This window comes from Temnothorax nylanderi, unplaced genomic scaffold (genome assembly GCF_030848795.1).
Source record: "Temnothorax nylanderi isolate EJ_2023f unplaced genomic scaffold, tnyl_v1.0 TNYL_tig0009_pilon, whole genome shotgun sequence".
Classification (NCBI taxonomy): domain Eukaryota; kingdom Metazoa; phylum Arthropoda; class Insecta; order Hymenoptera; family Formicidae; genus Temnothorax; species Temnothorax nylanderi.
In genome coordinates, this window is record NW_027249071.1 from 969,863 (window position 1) to 987,704 (window position 17,842).

The 17,842-nt window shown below is 32.2% G+C and overlaps 4 protein-coding genes across 4 annotated transcripts; all 4 read left to right on the top strand.

Annotated features, from left to right (window-relative positions):
• The first annotated feature begins 261 nt into the window (after positions 1 to 261).
• On the top strand, positions 262 to 3,483 carry LOC139786605 (cytochrome P450 9e2-like). The gene has a single exon (XM_071725759.1). It carries the CDS (start codon positions 533 to 535, stop codon positions 2,087 to 2,089), a length of 1,557 nt encoding a protein of 518 aa, XP_071581860.1. The 5' UTR covers positions 262 to 532; the 3' UTR covers positions 2,090 to 3,483.
• A 1,798-nt stretch (positions 3,484 to 5,281) lies between these two features.
• Positions 5,282 to 9,770, top strand: LOC139786591 (cytochrome P450 9e2-like). Its single transcript, XM_071725746.1, has one exon. It carries the CDS (start codon positions 5,549 to 5,551, stop codon positions 7,103 to 7,105), a length of 1,557 nt encoding a protein of 518 aa, XP_071581847.1. The 5' UTR covers positions 5,282 to 5,548; the 3' UTR covers positions 7,106 to 9,770.
• A 1,219-nt stretch (positions 9,771 to 10,989) lies between these two features.
• LOC139786597 (cytochrome P450 9e2-like) lies at positions 10,990 to 14,381 on the top strand. The gene has a single exon (XM_071725754.1). It carries the CDS (start codon positions 11,329 to 11,331, stop codon positions 12,883 to 12,885), a length of 1,557 nt encoding a protein of 518 aa, XP_071581855.1. The 5' UTR covers positions 10,990 to 11,328; the 3' UTR covers positions 12,886 to 14,381.
• A 529-nt stretch (positions 14,382 to 14,910) lies between these two features.
• Positions 14,911 to 17,762, top strand: LOC139786614 (cytochrome P450 9e2-like). The gene has a single exon (XM_071725763.1). It carries the CDS (start codon positions 15,462 to 15,464, stop codon positions 16,962 to 16,964), a length of 1,503 nt encoding a protein of 500 aa, XP_071581864.1. The 5' UTR covers positions 14,911 to 15,461; the 3' UTR covers positions 16,965 to 17,762.
• The last annotated feature ends 80 nt before the right edge of the window (positions 17,763 to 17,842 follow it).

The following is a 17,842-nucleotide window of genomic DNA, read 5'->3' on the forward strand; positions in this document are numbered from 1 at the left end:
AGAAAACATCATATCTCTTTGTTATTTTATTCAAATTTTTGGGCAATGGCATTGTTGTAAAATAAAAAGACAATTGACCTCTAATCCAGTTCATTTAAAAAGGCGACAAGCGCATATTGATAGGATATAGATAAGATATGATAAGAATATGTTTGCGAAGAATTGCACCGCCATTTCAAGAAGAATAGAAGATAATCAAAGTGATAAATGACTTTATGAAATTCATATCTACGCACTTGCAAATGTTATATAATTCTATCCTGGCGTCCGTGCAGGAGTCAGTCGTAAAATCTCACGCATGGTGTGTGTATCGTATCGCCAGATCTATCGAGTTAACCGTTTCCATTTAAACAGAAGTTCTAATGACAATCAACAAAACTAATACATTAATGTTGCGCTTCTTATCGTGTCAATAACATTATCAATTAAGTGTGGAAATCGTTTCATCAATCCGAAACAAAAACTGCCGACAATCAGAACTTAATCAGGAACTTCTTCTTCTTGTGCAACGAATCTGGAGATTCCTGTCGCGATGGAGCTATCTACTTTGGTTCTGACTATTCTGGCAGCGAGCATTTGCTTATATTATTTTGTTCTAAGGAAGCTTTCTTACTTCGAGCAACTAAAGATCCCGCATGTGAAACCGGTTCCATTATTGGGCAACATGGCACCTTTTATTTTTCAACGTACATCCCATATGGAGCATGTACAAAAGTTCTACAATCTCTTCTCGAACGCAAAATACTTCGGCCTCCATGATTTTATAACACCGATCTTCGTTATCCGTGATCCAGATTTGATTTCCACGATTGCCATCAAAAAGTTCGACAACTTCTGTGATCGCAATGGCTTCGCGAACGAAACTCTTGATCCGATGGCTAGTAAAAATCTGTCTGACCTGAAAGGGGATCACTGGCGCGAGATGCGAAAGCTTCTTAGTCCTAGTTTCACATCCAGCAAGATGAAGATGATGTTCGAACTTATAAGTCAGTGCGCCAAGAACTTCGTCAATTTTGTGACAACGCAATCCGGAAAAACCGGCAAGACGTATGATATGAAAGACATACTGGGCAGATACACCAACGACGCAGTGGCCACGTGTGCTTTCGGCATCAGCGTGGATTCTTTTAAGCATCCGAACAACGAGTTCTTCTTGCTTGCCAAGAAGGCAATGACTATTGACAATTGGCTGGCCTTCAAGTTCTTCCTGAATAGAAACTTCTCGCTACTTGCAAAACTCCTCAATCTCAAAATATTTGGCCCAGAGATAGAGAAATTTTTCAAAGATATCGTTTCCAACACAGTGAAGGTCAGGGATGAGCAGGGAATTGTTCGTCCGGACATGATTCAGTTGATGATGGAGACTAGAAACAAAGATAGCGGACCCACGTTCGACATTGACGAAATGACTGCCCAGGCATTCGTTTTCTTTCTCGCCGGATTCGATACTACCTCATCAACCATGAGTTTTATAACGCACCAACTCGCTGTCAATTCCGATATTCAGAGCAAATTAAGAGAGGAAATTGATGATGTTGTCAGACAGACTAACGGTAAACCTACTTACGAGGCCATCAATCGCATGAAGTACTTAGACGCTGTGATAAACGAAACTCTTAGATTATATCCGCCAGGATCTTTCATAGACAGAAAATGTGTCAAAGAGACCGAATTGCCACCAGCGACTTCAGATGGCGAACCGATCATGATAAAGCCTGGAGACAGAATATGGTTTCCAGCTTACTCTCTGCATCGCGATCCAAAGTACTATCCGCAGCCAGACAAGTTCGATCCAGAAAGATTCCTCAACAATGATGTAGATAATTTGGTCTATATACCATTTGGTATCGGGCCCAGAATCTGCATTGGTAATAGATTCGCCTTGATGGAAACAAAAATTATGCTGTTCTACCTGCTTTGGCACTGCGATCTCGAGCCCGATGTTAAAACTGCAAATCCCATCGTGTTGACAAAGAAATCATTCGCTATGTTGCCGGACAAGGGTTTCTGGTTAAAATTGCGAACAAGAGAATCGAAAACTCCAGTAACACAAGGCTTATCGAACGGACACGGAGTTGAGGGACAGTGATGAAGCATATTTACAATTCATCAAGCATGGAATTATATGTATATTTAAAGTTCTCTCTCTTTCAAATTGTAGCGAGAGTTCAATCTTTTCCACAATTGTACATATAAAAAAATAGAAATTTCAAAAATCTATCTTTATAAATACTGGTACTTAAAAAAAAAGCGAGATAATTTATTCTCATTTAGAGTATGTTCTTTTAAAGCAGTATAATTGTAATACGACTAATATCTTTATATATAGTATCTACTACTAATTTCTCTGTAAACAATATCTATTATATTGTCTTTGTTTATACAATATAAGTCAAATAAATTTCGTACGTAATAATGAATGAAAATATTATGAGGAGATTATTATTCACTTGTTACATGACCGCACATATATGGTTATATGTAAAGTATATGAATGTCACGTACAAAACGTATTTAACTTATACACATTTAAGTAATATGCATATACGTTACGATAATATTTAAGTAATTACTTTATTGGTGATATATGTTTCTTTTCTCTTTAATGTAATAAGAAAACAATATGAAATATCATAATACTCGATTGAGAAAGAGAGAGAGAGAGAGAGAGAGAGAGAGAGAGAGAGAGAGAGAGAGAGAAAGGTAGAGAGAAAAAATTAAGATTAAAATTGATTATAATAGTGTAAGGTATACGTACAAGGAGTATAATTAATTTATAAGAAATCATATTGGATTTATGTATTCTAGGACAGTAGAATGTTTATCATTAAAATAGCAATAAATTAGTTAATTTCATCTATAAAAATTTTTATCTGGCCAGATAGAATAAATTTTTGTAGAAAACTAAACTCTCGTTAAATACGAGTAAAGTATCTTTAATACAATATAATATTAATTAATATGTTTTCGAATCAAATACATTAACCCTTAAATGCCACACCTCTCAAGAATCTCGTAAATGACACATGGGGTCTAAAAGACCCCAGCATGAAAAATGTCTCCTTACTTATTGATTTTTTTATATTTAGTTATGAAAATTATTTTCAATGTTGTTCAAGGCTTAGAAAAGAGAATAAAATGCTTATATTGTTAAAATTTCAACATAGTATAAAAAATTAAGATCGCCAACAGTTAAAATATTGGCTCCAAAATCAAAAAAATAATAAATAATAAATAAATAAATATGAGCTCCATTTTTGGAAGGAACATTTGAAAATATATCATTCTAAAGGGTCTGGGGTCCGCTGGACCCCGGGTGGCATTTAAGGGTTAATGAACAAAACACAATCCAAGAAATATCATTAATGTTATTTTAAAAATGTGAAATAATCTTTCTTATTTGACTTTAGTATAATTTTATTATGTTATACGAATACTCTTATAACATTTGAAATAAATATTTCTTTATTCCGTTCAAAAATATTCAACGATAATGTAGTTGAAGTGAGATCCACGTATCTTTAGATAGTCTTTAACCCAACCCAATTTTTAAATAATAAACTTCATATGTCAATAATAATAATCTTAAAACAGTAAGATAATACAACTTATTATAAGACTATCAAGATGGTGCACAATTGCTATATAAGAAGAATGGATCATTCATTTCATTGTCAATTAATTCAAGTGAAAAGATCCAACAATTTATTAATTTCCCGCATTTGTATAAAGTATTAACTGGATTATTTAGGTAAATCCTTGGGGTGCCATAGTAGCACACTATATAAGTGCCTATTCATTTCTCAAATCACCATTTCTATTATTATCACATTCAGTTGATAGAATGATGTGTCCTTAACTGCGAACTTCACCTTGATAAATTTTCTTGTTACATTGTCTATTGCGTAATTTTCGAAAGCTCTAATAACATGGAAATTATATTTATTCATAGCTTGAAATAGAAATTTTGTATCAGCAAAAACTAAAGTTAAAATTTTATTAAGTTGTGCCGATTAGACGTTTATTGCGGAAAACAACCATGTCAATTTCATTAGAATTTTTCATCAGTCATATTCTAATTCTACGATATCTTATAGACAGATACCTGTGTCCTATGAAAATCGAAATTTACTCCGATTTATAACTCTATTAATATTCATTTTATGAATCTTTTGATCTCTATATTGAGTTTTTAAATTAATAAATATATAATGATAAAAATATATTTAAAGTTATCACATAATATGTGTTTAATTAATATACGAAGCATTACTTAAATCCAAATTTTTTTTTTTAAAATTATGTAATTAAAAATTAAATTATTTTCCTAAAGATTATGCAATCGAAAAATTATTCTGCAGCTTTTACTGTATTTATACAGTAGAAAAAATTATCTCCTATTCGATTCTATCAATGTTTTATATTGGATGTCATGCACATCAATAAATCATCCATACATCATCGCAGTTCACCTTCACTTAATTCCCGCAATTCATTTAATGAAAAACAAGTTCTACAAAAATAGAAATAAATTCATGAAAGACCTAGTCAATGATAGTATTATCATCCTTATAATTTTGGAAGAATTCCAAAACTAAAAGCTTTCTTGTTCTTAATTCAAATCCGATTTATTAAATCATTAACGTGTTCTTTTAGTACAGTGTTCTATCGTTTTACATATAGTTAAAAGAACATTGATTTATATTATTATCGTATTTTGGCTATATTTTTAGATCTATTTAGGTACATTAATTTTAAAATCAAGGGACATAATTATTACGAGGAGATGTGTGATTAAAAATGAACAAATTAATTTATAATTTGTAATAAAAATAACAACAATTGTTAATCTTATTTGTACTTGCTGGATTACTGTCTTTTTATATATCAATCACGATAAATTAAAAATATACAGAATATAAGGTTATAAAGAAGATATAAGAACAAAAACGGTAATAAGAAAATAAAAAATAAATTCATATTATGCTTTTATCATTTACGTATTGAATCGTGCAAAAATACGCAATAAAAATTATGAATTATCAGAAGAAAACATCATATCTCTTTGTTATTTTATTCAAATTTTTGGGCAATTGCATTGTTGTAAAATAAAAAGACAATTGACCTCTAATCCAGTTCATTTAAAAAGGCAATAAGCGCATATTGATAAGAATATGTTTGCGAAGAATTGCGCCGCCATTTCAAGAAGGTAATCAAAGTGATATATGACTTTATGACATTCATATCTATGCACTTGCGAATGTTATATAATTCTATCCTGGCGTCCGTGCAAGAGTCAGTCGTAAAATCTCACGCATGGTGTGTGTATCGTATCGCCAGATCTATCGAGTTAACCGTTTCCATTTAAACAGAAGTTCTAATGACAATCAACAAAACAAAATTAATGTAATTTGAGCTTCTTATCGTGTCAATAACATTATCAATTAAGTGTGGGAATCGTTTCATCAATCCAAAACAAAAACTGCCGACAATCAGAACTTAATCAGGAACTTCTTCTTGTGCAACGAATCTGGAGATTCCTGTCGCGATGGAGCTATCTACTCTGCTTCTGACTATTCTGGCAGCGAGCATTTGCTTATATTATTTTGTTCTAAGGAAGCTTTCTTACTTCGAGCGACTAAAGATCCCGCATGTGAAGCCGGTTCCATTATTGGGCAACATGGCACCTTTTATTTTTCAACGTACATCCCATATGGAGCATGTACAAAAATTCTACAATCTCTTCTCGAACGCAAAATACTTCGGCCTCCACGATTTTATAACACCGATCTTCATTATCCGTGATCCAGATTTGATTTCCACGATTGCCATCAAAAAGTTCGACAACTTCTGTGATCACAATAGCTTCATAAACGAAACTCTTGATCCGATGGCCAGTAAAAGTCTGTTTGACTTAAAAGGGGATCACTGGCGCGAGATGCGGAAGCATCTTAGCCCTAGTTTCACATCCAGCAAGATGAAGATGATGTTCGGACTTATAAATCAGTGCGCCGAGAACTTAGTCGATTTTGTGACAACGCAATCCGAAAAAACCGGCAAGACGTATGATATGAAAGACATACTGGGCAGATACGCCAACGACGCAGTGGCCACGTGTGCTTTCGGCATCAACGTGGATTCTTTTAAGCACCCGAACAACGAGTTCTTCTTGCTTGCCAAGAAGGCAATGACTTTTGACAATTGGCTGGCCTTCAAGTTCTTCCTGCATAAAAACTTCCCGGTACTTGCAAAACTCCTCAATCTCAAAATGTTTGGCCCAAAGATAGAGAATTTTTTTAAAGATATCGTCTCCAACACAGTGAAGGTCAGGGATGAGAAGGGACATGTTCGTCCGGACATGATTCAGTTGATGATGGATACTAGGAAGAAAGATAGCGGACCCACGTTCGACATTGACGAAATGACTGCCCAGGCATTCGTTTTCTTTCTCGCCGGATTCGATTCTATATCAACAGCCATGTGTTTTGTAACAAACGAAGTCGGTATCAATCCCGATATTCAGAGTAAATTAAGAGAGGAAATTGATGATGTTGTCAGACAGACTAACGGTAAACCTACTTACGAGGCCATCAATCGCATGAAGTACTTAGACGCTGTGATAAACGAAACTCTTAGATTATATCCGCCAGGATCTTTCATAGACAGAAAATGTGTCAAAGAGACCGAATTGCCACCAGCGACTTCAGATGGCGAACCGATCATGATAAAGCCTGGAGACAGCATATGGTTTCCAGCTTACTCTCTGCATCGCGATCCAAAGTATTATCCGCAGCCAGACAAGTTCGACCCGGAAAGATTCCTTAACAATGATGTGGATAATTCGGTTTATATGCCATTTGGTCTCGGACCTAGAATCTGTATTGGTAATAGATTCGCTTTGATGGAAACAAAAATTATGCTGTTCTACCTGCTTTGGCACTGCGATCTCGAGCCCGATGTTAAAACTGCAAATCCCATCGTGTTGACAAAGAAATCATTCGCTATGTTGCCGGACAAGGGCTTCTGGTTAAAATTGCGAACAAGAGAATCGAAAACTCCAACTACACAAAACTTATCGAACGGACACGGAGTTGAGGGACAGTGATGAAGCATATTTACAATTCATCAAGCATGGAATTATATGTATATTTAAAGTTACCCTTCCAAATTGTAGCGGGAGTTCAATCTTTTCTACAATTGTACGTATAAAAGAATAGAAGTTTCAAAAAACTATCTTTATAAATACTGTAACTTTAAAAAAAGCGAGATAAAAATTTATTCACATTTAGAATATTTTCTTTTAAAGCAGTATAATTGTAATACTACTAATATCTCTCTTTATAGTATGTACTACTATTTTCTCTGTAAACATACAATATCTCTTACATTAGCTTTGTATATACAATATAATTCAAATAAATTTTGTACGTAATAATGAATGAAAATATTATGAGTAGATTATTATTCACTTGTTACATGACCACACATATATGGTTATATGTAAAGTATATGAATGTCACGAACAAAACGTATTTAACTTATACACACTTATGTAATATGCATATACGTTAAGATAATATTTAAGTAATTACTTTATTGGTGATATATGTTTCTTTTCTCTTTAATATAATAAGCAAACAATATGAAATATCATAATACTCGATTGAGAAAGAGAGAGAGGGAGGGAGAGAGAGAGAGAGAGAGAGAGAGAGAGAGAGAAAATTAAGATTAAAATTGATTATATTAGTAGGTATACGTACAAGGAGTATAATTAATTTATAAGAAATTACATTGAATTTATGTATTCTAGGACAGTAGAATGTTTATCATTAAAATAGCAATAAATTAGTTAATTTCATCTATAAAAATTTTTATCTGGCCAGATAGAATAAATTTTTGTAGAAAACTAAACTCTCGTTAAATACGAGTAAAGTATCTTTAATACATTATAATATTAATTAATATGTTTTCGAATCAAATACTTTAATGAACAAAACACAATTCAAGAAATATCATTAATGTTATTTAAAAAATGTGAAATAATTTTTCTTATTTGACTTTAGTATAATTTTATTATGTCCGAATAGTCTTATAACATTTGAAATAAATATTTCTTTATACCGTTCAAAAATATTCAACGATGATGTTGAAGTGAGATCCACGCATCTTTAGTTAGTCTTTAACCCAACTCAATTTTTAAATAATAAACTTCATATGTCAATAATAATAATCTTAAAACAGTAAGATAATACAACTTATTATAAGACTATCAAGATGGTGCAATCTTACCGATATTCACATGTGTGCACTTGAAGTATAATTAACTGATATAGAATAGAAAAGTTGTTTTTATACCTTGCACATTTTTAGATAACATCAGAACGATGAGCTATCGTTTATTGATCGCAAACATTTATAAGCTTCTTGATAAAAGATTAGAAAACTAATAAAATCAGTGGTAGCAATATAAATTAGATTTATTTATAGCAGAGTTGACAATCTTGTATATTTTCGTGTTTTGTAGATTATGCAAAATTAGGATCAAGATAATTTTTAAGTTATATCAGCTTTTTAACAAAATACTATGTAATCTCTTATTCTAGTTTACTTTGTTTAAAAATGTTACAGAAGTTTAGAAATGTATACTTATCCAAAACTAATTAAATTAAGTTTCTTGCACTGCATCATACACACACACACACACACACACACACACACACACACACACATATTCACATTTTGTTTTACATTAAAATCCTAACAAGCAATTTATACAGACTACAATTTTATGCAAACAGATACAACATTTTGAATTATGCACAGACACAAGTTTCACAAGATGTGAAACAGTTATAACTGAAATAAACGTGAACGAGCAATGCACAAAATGTAACGTTATGCATTCACCGATGCATATGATGACTAAATTATATGCGTGTAGAAGTTTTGCAAAGTGCAGCTAGTGTTTCTTAAAAAGTGTTTCTTAAACATGCACTTTCTTGTACGTTGTAGAAGAGACTTTTACATTTCTTTTCACGTTTATTCAATTAATTTATAATAAACCACTGATAATTTTTATTTCAACTTAATATATTATCCATCAAAACACATGGCTTACATTGTAGTATAAAATTATTTTACTTTAGTTCATAAATAAAAAAAAACGAATGTAATAATGCGACTATGTATTCCGCAATTAATTCGTCGATTTGATTTTTAATTTAGTTAAGTCATATTTGTTAAAGTGACAAATGTATGATCAATTTGAACAATTTTTTTTGTATTCTCAATATTTATTTATATATTTGTAATAAATAGAAAATAATTGTGAAATAAATTATTTATAAGAAAATGTATATTTTTTAAAATATTTAGAAAAGGATATATTTAACACAATTGCTGTATAAGAAGAATGGACCATTTATTTCATTGTCTATTAATTCAAGTGAAAAGATCCAACTATTTATTGATTTCCCGCATTTGTATAAAGTATTAACTGGATTATTTAGGCAAATCCTTGGGGTGCCAATCATAGTAGCACACTATATAAGTGCCTCTTCATTTCTCAAATCATCATTTCTATTATTATCACATTCAGTTGATAGAATGATGTGTCCTTAACTGCGAACTTCACCTTGATAAATTTTCTTGTTACATTGTCTATTGCGTAATTTTCGAAAGCTCTGATAACATGGAAATTATATTTATTCATAGCTTAAAATAGAAATGTTGTATCAGCAAAAACAAAAATTAAAATTTTATTAAGTTGTGCCGATTAGACGTTTATTGCGGAAAACAACCATGTCAATTTCATTAGAATTTTAGTCATATTCTAATTCTACGATATCTTATAGACAGATACCTGTGTCCTATAAAAATCGAAATTTACTCCGATTTATAACTCTATTAATATTCATTTTATGAATCTTTTGATCTCTATTGATTTTTAAAATTAATAAATATATAATGATAAAAATATATTTAAAGTTATCATATAATATGTGTTTAATTAATATACGAAGCATTACTTAAATCCAAATTTTTTCTTGAAAATTATGTAATCAAAAATTAAATTATTTTCCTAAAGATTATGCAATCGAAAAATTATTCTGCAGCTTTTACTGTATTTATACAGTAGAAAAAAATTATCTCCTATTCGATTCTATCAATGTTTTATATTGGATGTCATGCACATCAATAAATCATTCATACATCTCATCGCGGTTCACCTTCACTCAATTCCCGCAATTCATTTAATGAAAAAAAAGTTCTACAAAAATAGAAATAAATTCATGAAAGACCTAGTCAATGATAGTATTATCATCCTTATAATTTTGGAAGAATTCCAGAACTAAAAGCTCTCTTGTTCTTAATTCAAATCCGATTTATTAAATCATTAACGTGTTCTTTTAGTACAGTATTCTATCGTTTTACATATAGTTAAAAGAACATTGATTTATATTATTATCGTATTTTGGCTATATTTTTAGATCTATTTAAGTACATCAATTTTAAAATCAAGGGACATAATTATTACGAGGAGATGTGTGATTAAAAATGAACAAATTAATTTATAATTTGTAATAAAAATAACAACAATTGTTAATCTTATTTGTACTTGCTGGATTACTGTCTTTTTATTTATCAATCACGATAAATTAAAAATATACAGAATATAAGGTTATAAAGAAGATATAAGAACAAAAACGGTAATAAGAAAATAAAAAATAAATTCATATTTTGCTTTTATCATTTACGTATTGAATCGTGCAAAAATACGCAATAAAAATTATGAATTATCAGAAGAAAACATCATATCTCTTTGTTATTTTATTCAAATTTTTGGGCAATGGCATTGTTGTAAAATAAAAAGACAATTGACCTCTAATCCAGTTCATTTAAAAAGGCAATAAGCGCATATTGATAAGATATAGATAAGATATGATAAGAATATGTTTGCAAAGAATTGCGCCGCCATTTCAAAAAAATAATCAAAGTGATAAATGACTTTATGACATTCATATCTATGCACTTGCGAATGTTATATAATTCTATCCTGGCGTCCGTGCAGGAATCAGTCGTAAAATCTCACGCATGGTGTGTGTATCGTATCGCCAGATCTATCGAGTTAACCGTTTCCATTTAAACAGAAGTTCTAATGACAATCAACAAAACAAAATTAATGTAATTTGAGCTTCTTATCGTGTCAATAACATTATCAATTAAGTGTGGAAATCGATCAATCCGAAACAAAAACTGCCGACAATCTTAAGAACTTAATCAGGAACTTCTTCTTCTTGTGCAACGAATCTGGAGATTCCTGTCGCGATGGAGCTATCTACTTTGTTTCTGACTATTCTGGCAGCGAGCATTTGCTTATATTATTTTGTTCTAAGGAAGCTTTCTGACTTCGAGCGACTAAAGATCCCGCATGTGAAGCCGGTTCCATTATTGGGCAACATGGCACCTTTTATTTTTCAACGTACATCCCATATGGAGCATGTACAAAAATTCTACAATCTCTTCTCGAACGCAAAATACTTCGGCCTCCACGATTTTATAACACCGATCTTCGTTATCCGTGATCCAGATTTGATTTCCACGATTGCCATCAAAAAGTTCGACAACTTCTGTGATCACAATAGCTTCGCGAACAAAACTCTTGATCCGATGGCCAGTAAAAATCTGTTTAACCTGAAAGGGGATCACTGGCGCGAGATTCGGAAGCTTCTTAGTCCTAGTTTCACATCCAGCAAGATGAAGATGATGTTCGAACTTATAAGTCAGTGCGCCGAGAACTTCGTCAATTTTGTGACAACGCAATCCGGAAAAACCGGCAAGACGTATGATATGAAAGACATACTGGGCAGATACACCAACGACGCAGTGGCCACGTGTGCTTTCGGCATCAGCGTGGATTCTTTTAAGCACCCGAACAACGAGTTCTTCTTGCTTGCCAAGAGGGCAATGACTTTTGACAATTGGCTTTCCTTCAAGTTATTCCTGCATAGAAACTTCCCGCTACTTGCAAAACTCCTCAATCTCAAAATGTTTGGCCCAGAGATAGAGAATTTTTTCAAAGATATCGTTTCCAACACAGTGAAGGTCAGGGATGAGCAGGGAATTGTTCGTCCGGACATGATTCAGTTGATGATGGAGACTAGAAATAAAGATAGTGGACTTGAGTTCGACATTGACGAAATGACTGCCCAGGCATTCGTTTTCTTTCTCGCCGGATTCGATACTACCTCATCAACCATGAGTTTTATAACGCACCAACTCGCTGTCAATTCCGATATTCAGAGCAAATTAAGAGAAGAAATTGATGATGTTGTCAAACAGACCAACGGTAAACCCACTTACGAGGCCATCAATCGCATGAAGTACTTAGACGCCGTGATAAACGAAACTCTTAGATTATATCCGCCAGCATCTTTCATAGACAGAAAATGTGTCAAAGAGACCGAATTGCCACCAGCGACTTCAGATGGCGAACCGATCATGATAAAGCCTGGAGACAGCATATGGTTTCCAGCTTACTCTCTGCATCGCGATCCAAAGTACTATCCGCAGCCAGACAAGTTCGATCCAGAAAGATTCCTTAACAATGATGTAGATAATTTGGTCTATATACCATTTGGTATCGGGCCCAGAATCTGCATTGGTAATAGATTCGCCTTGATGGAAACAAAAATTATGCTGTTCTACCTGCTTTGGCACTGCGATCTCGAGCCCGATGTTAAAACTGCAAATCCCATCGTGTTGACAAAGAAATCATTCGCTATGTTGCCGGACAAGAGCTTCTGGTTAAAATTGCGAACAAGAGAATCGAAAACTCCAGTTACACAAGGCTTATCGAACGGACACGGAGTTGAGGGACAGTGATGAAGCATATTTACAATTCATCAAGCATGGAATTATATGTATATTTAAAGTTCTCTCTCTTTCAAATTGTAGCCAGAGTTCAATCTTTTCCACAATTGTACATATAAAAAAATAGAAATTTCAAAAAACTATCTTTATAAATACTGGTACTCTAAAAAAAAAGCGAGATAATTTATTCTCATTTAGAGTATGTTCTTTTAAAGCAATATAATTGTAATACGACCAATATCTTTATATATAGTATCTACTACTAATTTCTATGTAAACAATATCTCTCATATTGTCTTTGTTTATACAATATAAGTCAAATAAATTTTGTACGTAATAATGAATGAAAATATTATGAGTAGATTATTATTATTCACTTGTTACATGACCGCACATATATGGTTATATGTAAAGTATATGAATGTCACGAACAAAACGTATTTAACTTATACACACTTATGTAATATGCATATACGTTAAGATAATATTTAAGTAATTACCTTATTGTTGATATATGTTTCTTTTCTCTTTAATGTAATAAACAAACAATATGAAATATCATAATACTCGATTGAGAAAGAGAAAGAGAGAAAGAGAGAGAGAGAAAATTAAGATCAAAATTGATTATAATAGTAGGTATACGTACAAGAAGTATAATTAATATATAAGAAATCAGATTTAATTTATGTATTCTAGGACAGTAGAATGTTTATCATTAAAATAACAATAAAATAGTTAATTTCATCTATAAAAATTTTTGTCTGGCCAGATAGAATAAATTTTTGTAGACAACTAAACTCTCGTTAAAGTACGAGTAAAGTATCTTTAATACAATATAATATTAATTAATATGTTTTCGAATCAAATACATTAATGAACAAAACACAAGCCAAGAAATATCATTAATATGTTATTTAAAAAATGTGAAATAATTTTTCTTATTTGACTTTAGTATAATTTTTTTTTGTCCGAATACCTACTCTTATAACATTTGAAATAAATATTTCTTTATACCGTTCAAAAATATTCAACGATGATGTTGAAGTGAGATCCACGCATCTTTAGTTAGTCTTTAACCCAACTCAATTTTTAAATAATAAACTTCATATGTCAATAATAATAATCTTAAAACAGTTAGATAATACAACTTATTATAAGACTATCAAGATAGTGCAATCTTACCGATATTCACATGTGTGCACTTGAAGTATAATTAACTGATATAGAATAGAAAAGTTGTTTTTATACCTTGCACATTTTTAGATAACATCAGAACGATGAGCTATCGTTTATTGATCGCAAACATTTATAAGCTTCTATTATAGATAAAAGATTAGAGAACTAATAAAATCAGTGGTAGCAATATAAACTACATTTATTTATAGCAGAGTTGACAATCTTGTATATTTTCGTGTTTTGTAGATTATGCAAAGAAATTATCTTCTATTTCGATTCCATCAATGTTAAATATTGGATGTCATGCACATCAATAAATCATCCATATGTCATCGCGGTTAACCTTCACTTAATTCCCGCAATTCATTTAATGAAAAACAAGTTCTACACCAATAGAAGTTAATTCATGAAAGACCTAGTCAGTGATAGTATTCGCATCCTTATAATTTTGGAAGAATACCAGAACTAAAAGCTCTCTTGTTCCTAATTCAAATCCGATTTATTAAATCATTAACGTGTTTTTTTAGTACAGTGTGTTCTATCTTTTTACATATAATTAAAAGAACATTGATTTATATCATTACCGTATTTCGGCTATATTTTTAGATCTATTTAATTTTAAAATCAAGGGACATTATTATGAGGAGATGTGTGATTAAAAATGAACAAATCAATTTATAATTTGTAATAAAAATAACAACAATTGCTAATCTTATTTGTACCTACTGGATTACTGTCTTTTTATTTATCAGTCACGATAAATTAAAAATATAGAGAATATAAGGTTATAAAGAAGATATAAGAACAAAAACATAAGAAAATCAAGAATAAATTCATATTGTGCTTTTATCATTTACGTATTGAATCGTCCAAAAATACGTAATAAAAATTATTAATTATCAGAAGAAAACATCATATCTCTTTGTTATTTTATTCAAATTTTTGGGCAATGGCATTGTTGTAAAATAAAAAGACAATTGACCTCTAATCCAGTTCATTTAAAGAGGCAATAAGCGCGTATATTGATAAGAATATGTTTGCGAAGAAGTGCGCCATCATTTCAAGAAGATAAAGTGATAAATGACTTTATGACATTCATATCCGTGCACTTATAATGTTACATAATTTTATCGTGGCGTCCGTGCAGGAGTCAGTCGTAAAATATAACGCGTAGTGCGTGCATCCTTATCGCTAGATTTATCGATTTAACTGTTTCCATTTAAACAGAAGTTGTAACGCCAATTAACAAAACTAGTACGATAATGTAATTTGCGCTTCTTCTCGCGTCAATAACATTAACAATCAAGTGTGGAAATCGTTTCTTCAATCCGAAACGAAAACTGTCGAAAAACAAAACTTAATCAGGAACCTCTTCTACTTGAACAACCAATCTGGAGATTAATCCTGTCGCAATGGAGCCGTCTACTTTGCTTCTGACTATTCTGGCAGCGAGCATTTGCTTATATTATTTTGTTCTAAGGCAGTTATCTTACTTCGAACGACTGAGAATCCCGCATGTGCGACCAATTCCATTGTTGGGCAACATGGCACCATTTGTTTATCGACGTATATCCCACATGGAGCATCTACAAAAAATATACAATCTCTTTCCGAACGCAAAATACTTCGGCTTCTACGATTTTATTACGCCGACCTTCGTTATTCGTGATCCAGACGTGATTTCCACGATTGCCATCAAACAATTCGACAACTTCTGCGATCACCGTAACTTCGTAAACGAAACTCTTGATCCGATAGCCGGTAAAAATCTGTTTGGCATGCGAGGGGATCAATGGCGCGAGATGCGGAAGCTTCTTAGCCCTAGTTTCACATCCAGCAAGATGAAGATGATGTTCGGACTTATGAGTCAGTGCGCCGAGAACTTCGTCGATTTCGTGGCAATGCAATCCGGAAAAATCGGCAAGACGTATGATATGAAAGACATCCTGGGCAGATACGCCAGCGACACAGTGGCCACGTGTGCTTTCGGCATCAGCGTGGATTCTTTTAAGCACCCGAACAACGAGTTCTTCTTGGTTGGTCAAAAGGCAATGACTTTTGACAGTTGGCTGTCCTTCAAGTTTTTCATGCATAGAAACTTCCCTCTACTTGCAAAGCTCTTCAATTTCAAGATGTTTGGCCCAAAGATAGAGAAATTTTTTAAAGATATCGTTTCCAACACAGTGAAGGTCAGAGATGAGCAAGGAATTGTTCGTCCGGACATGATTCAGTTGATGATGGAGACTAGGAAGAAAGCTAGCGGACCTGAGTTCGACATTGACGAAATGACCGCCCAGGCGTTCAGTTTCTTTCTCGCCGGATTCGATACTACATCAACAGCCATGTGTTTTATGACGCATGTACTCGCTACCAATTCTGATGTTCAGAGCAAATTAAGAGAGGAAATTGATAATGTTCTCAGACAAACTAATGGCAAACCTACCTACGAGGCAATAAATCGCATGAAATACTTAGACGCCGTGGTAAACGAAACTCTCAGATTATATCCGCTAGTATCTTTCCTCGACAGAATATGTGCCAAAGAGACGGAATTGCCACCAGCGACTTCAGATGGCGAACCAATTACGATGAAGCCTGGAGATTGTATATGGTTCCCAGTTTTCTGTCTCCATCGCGATCCAAAGTACTATCCGCAGCCAGACAAGTTCGATCCAGAAAGATTTCTTAACGGTGATGTGGATAATTCAGTCTACGTGCCATTTGGTATCGGACCCAGAGTCTGCATAGGTAATAGATTTGCTCTAATGGAAGCAAAAATTATGCTGTTCTACCTACTTTGGCGTTGCGAACTTGAACCCGATGTTCAGACTAGATTTCCTGTGGTGCTAAACAAGAAAACAATCTTCATGATGCCTGACAATGGCTTCTGGTTGAAATTGCGAGCAAGAAAATAAAAGACTCCTGTTACGTAATGCTTATCAAATGGACACGGAGTTAACGGACAGTAATGAAAAGCATATTTACAATTCACTGTGGAATTATATATTTAAAATTGCTTTTTCGAATTGTAGTGAGAGTCCAATTTTTTCCTCTATCATACATATAAAAAATATAAAAAAAGTACAGAAACTGTCTTTTTAAATACTTCTTAAAAAACAAAACTTATTTGACTTATATATAAACGAAGACAACATGAAGGATATTATATATATTTAGTAGTATTACAATTATTGTGCTTTCTAAAAGCATATTAATGTTGGTAAATTTTTACCTCATTTTTTTATTATATAACTTTTAATCATGTAATATATTTCAACGTATGTAATACTCATATGTGTTAAGATAATATTTAAGTAATTACTTTATTGTTGAAATATGTTTTTATTCTTTTTCATTTTTAATACCTAAGCAATAAATAAAATGTAGTCATTCTTAATTGAGAGAGAGAGTGTGTGTGTGTGTGTGTGTGTGTGTGTGTGTAAAAATTAAAATTAAAATTGATTATAATATTACATACAGGAGTATAATTAATATATAAAAGATTCAAAAACTATCTTCTTATAATATTATGTATATATGACATCATTAAATTCACATATTCTAGGACTCTAATAGAATGTTTATTTGTCATTAAAATAGCAATAAAAGTGTTAATTAATCTGTCAATATTTGCTTTCGTCAGTTAAAATAAATTTTTGCAAACCATTAAACTCTCCTTAAAGTACAAATAAAGTATTTACAGTTATTCTTTACTTAATTATTTTGTTATACCTTGCAATTTAATATAAGAATAATTACTATATCTGCAATACAGTATAATATTATCATAATC

Excerpts from the sequence above, each read along its gene's own strand:
- LOC139786614 (XM_071725763.1), top strand. The coding sequence starts at position 15,462 with ATGGAGCCGTCTACTTTGCTTCTGACTATTCTGGCAGCGAGCATTTGC.
- LOC139786605 (XM_071725759.1), top strand. The coding sequence starts at position 533 with ATGGAGCTATCTACTTTGGTTCTGACTATTCTGGCAGCGAGCATTTGC.
- LOC139786597 (XM_071725754.1), top strand. The coding sequence starts at position 11,329 with ATGGAGCTATCTACTTTGTTTCTGACTATTCTGGCAGCGAGCATTTGC.
- LOC139786591 (XM_071725746.1), top strand. The coding sequence starts at position 5,549 with ATGGAGCTATCTACTCTGCTTCTGACTATTCTGGCAGCGAGCATTTGC.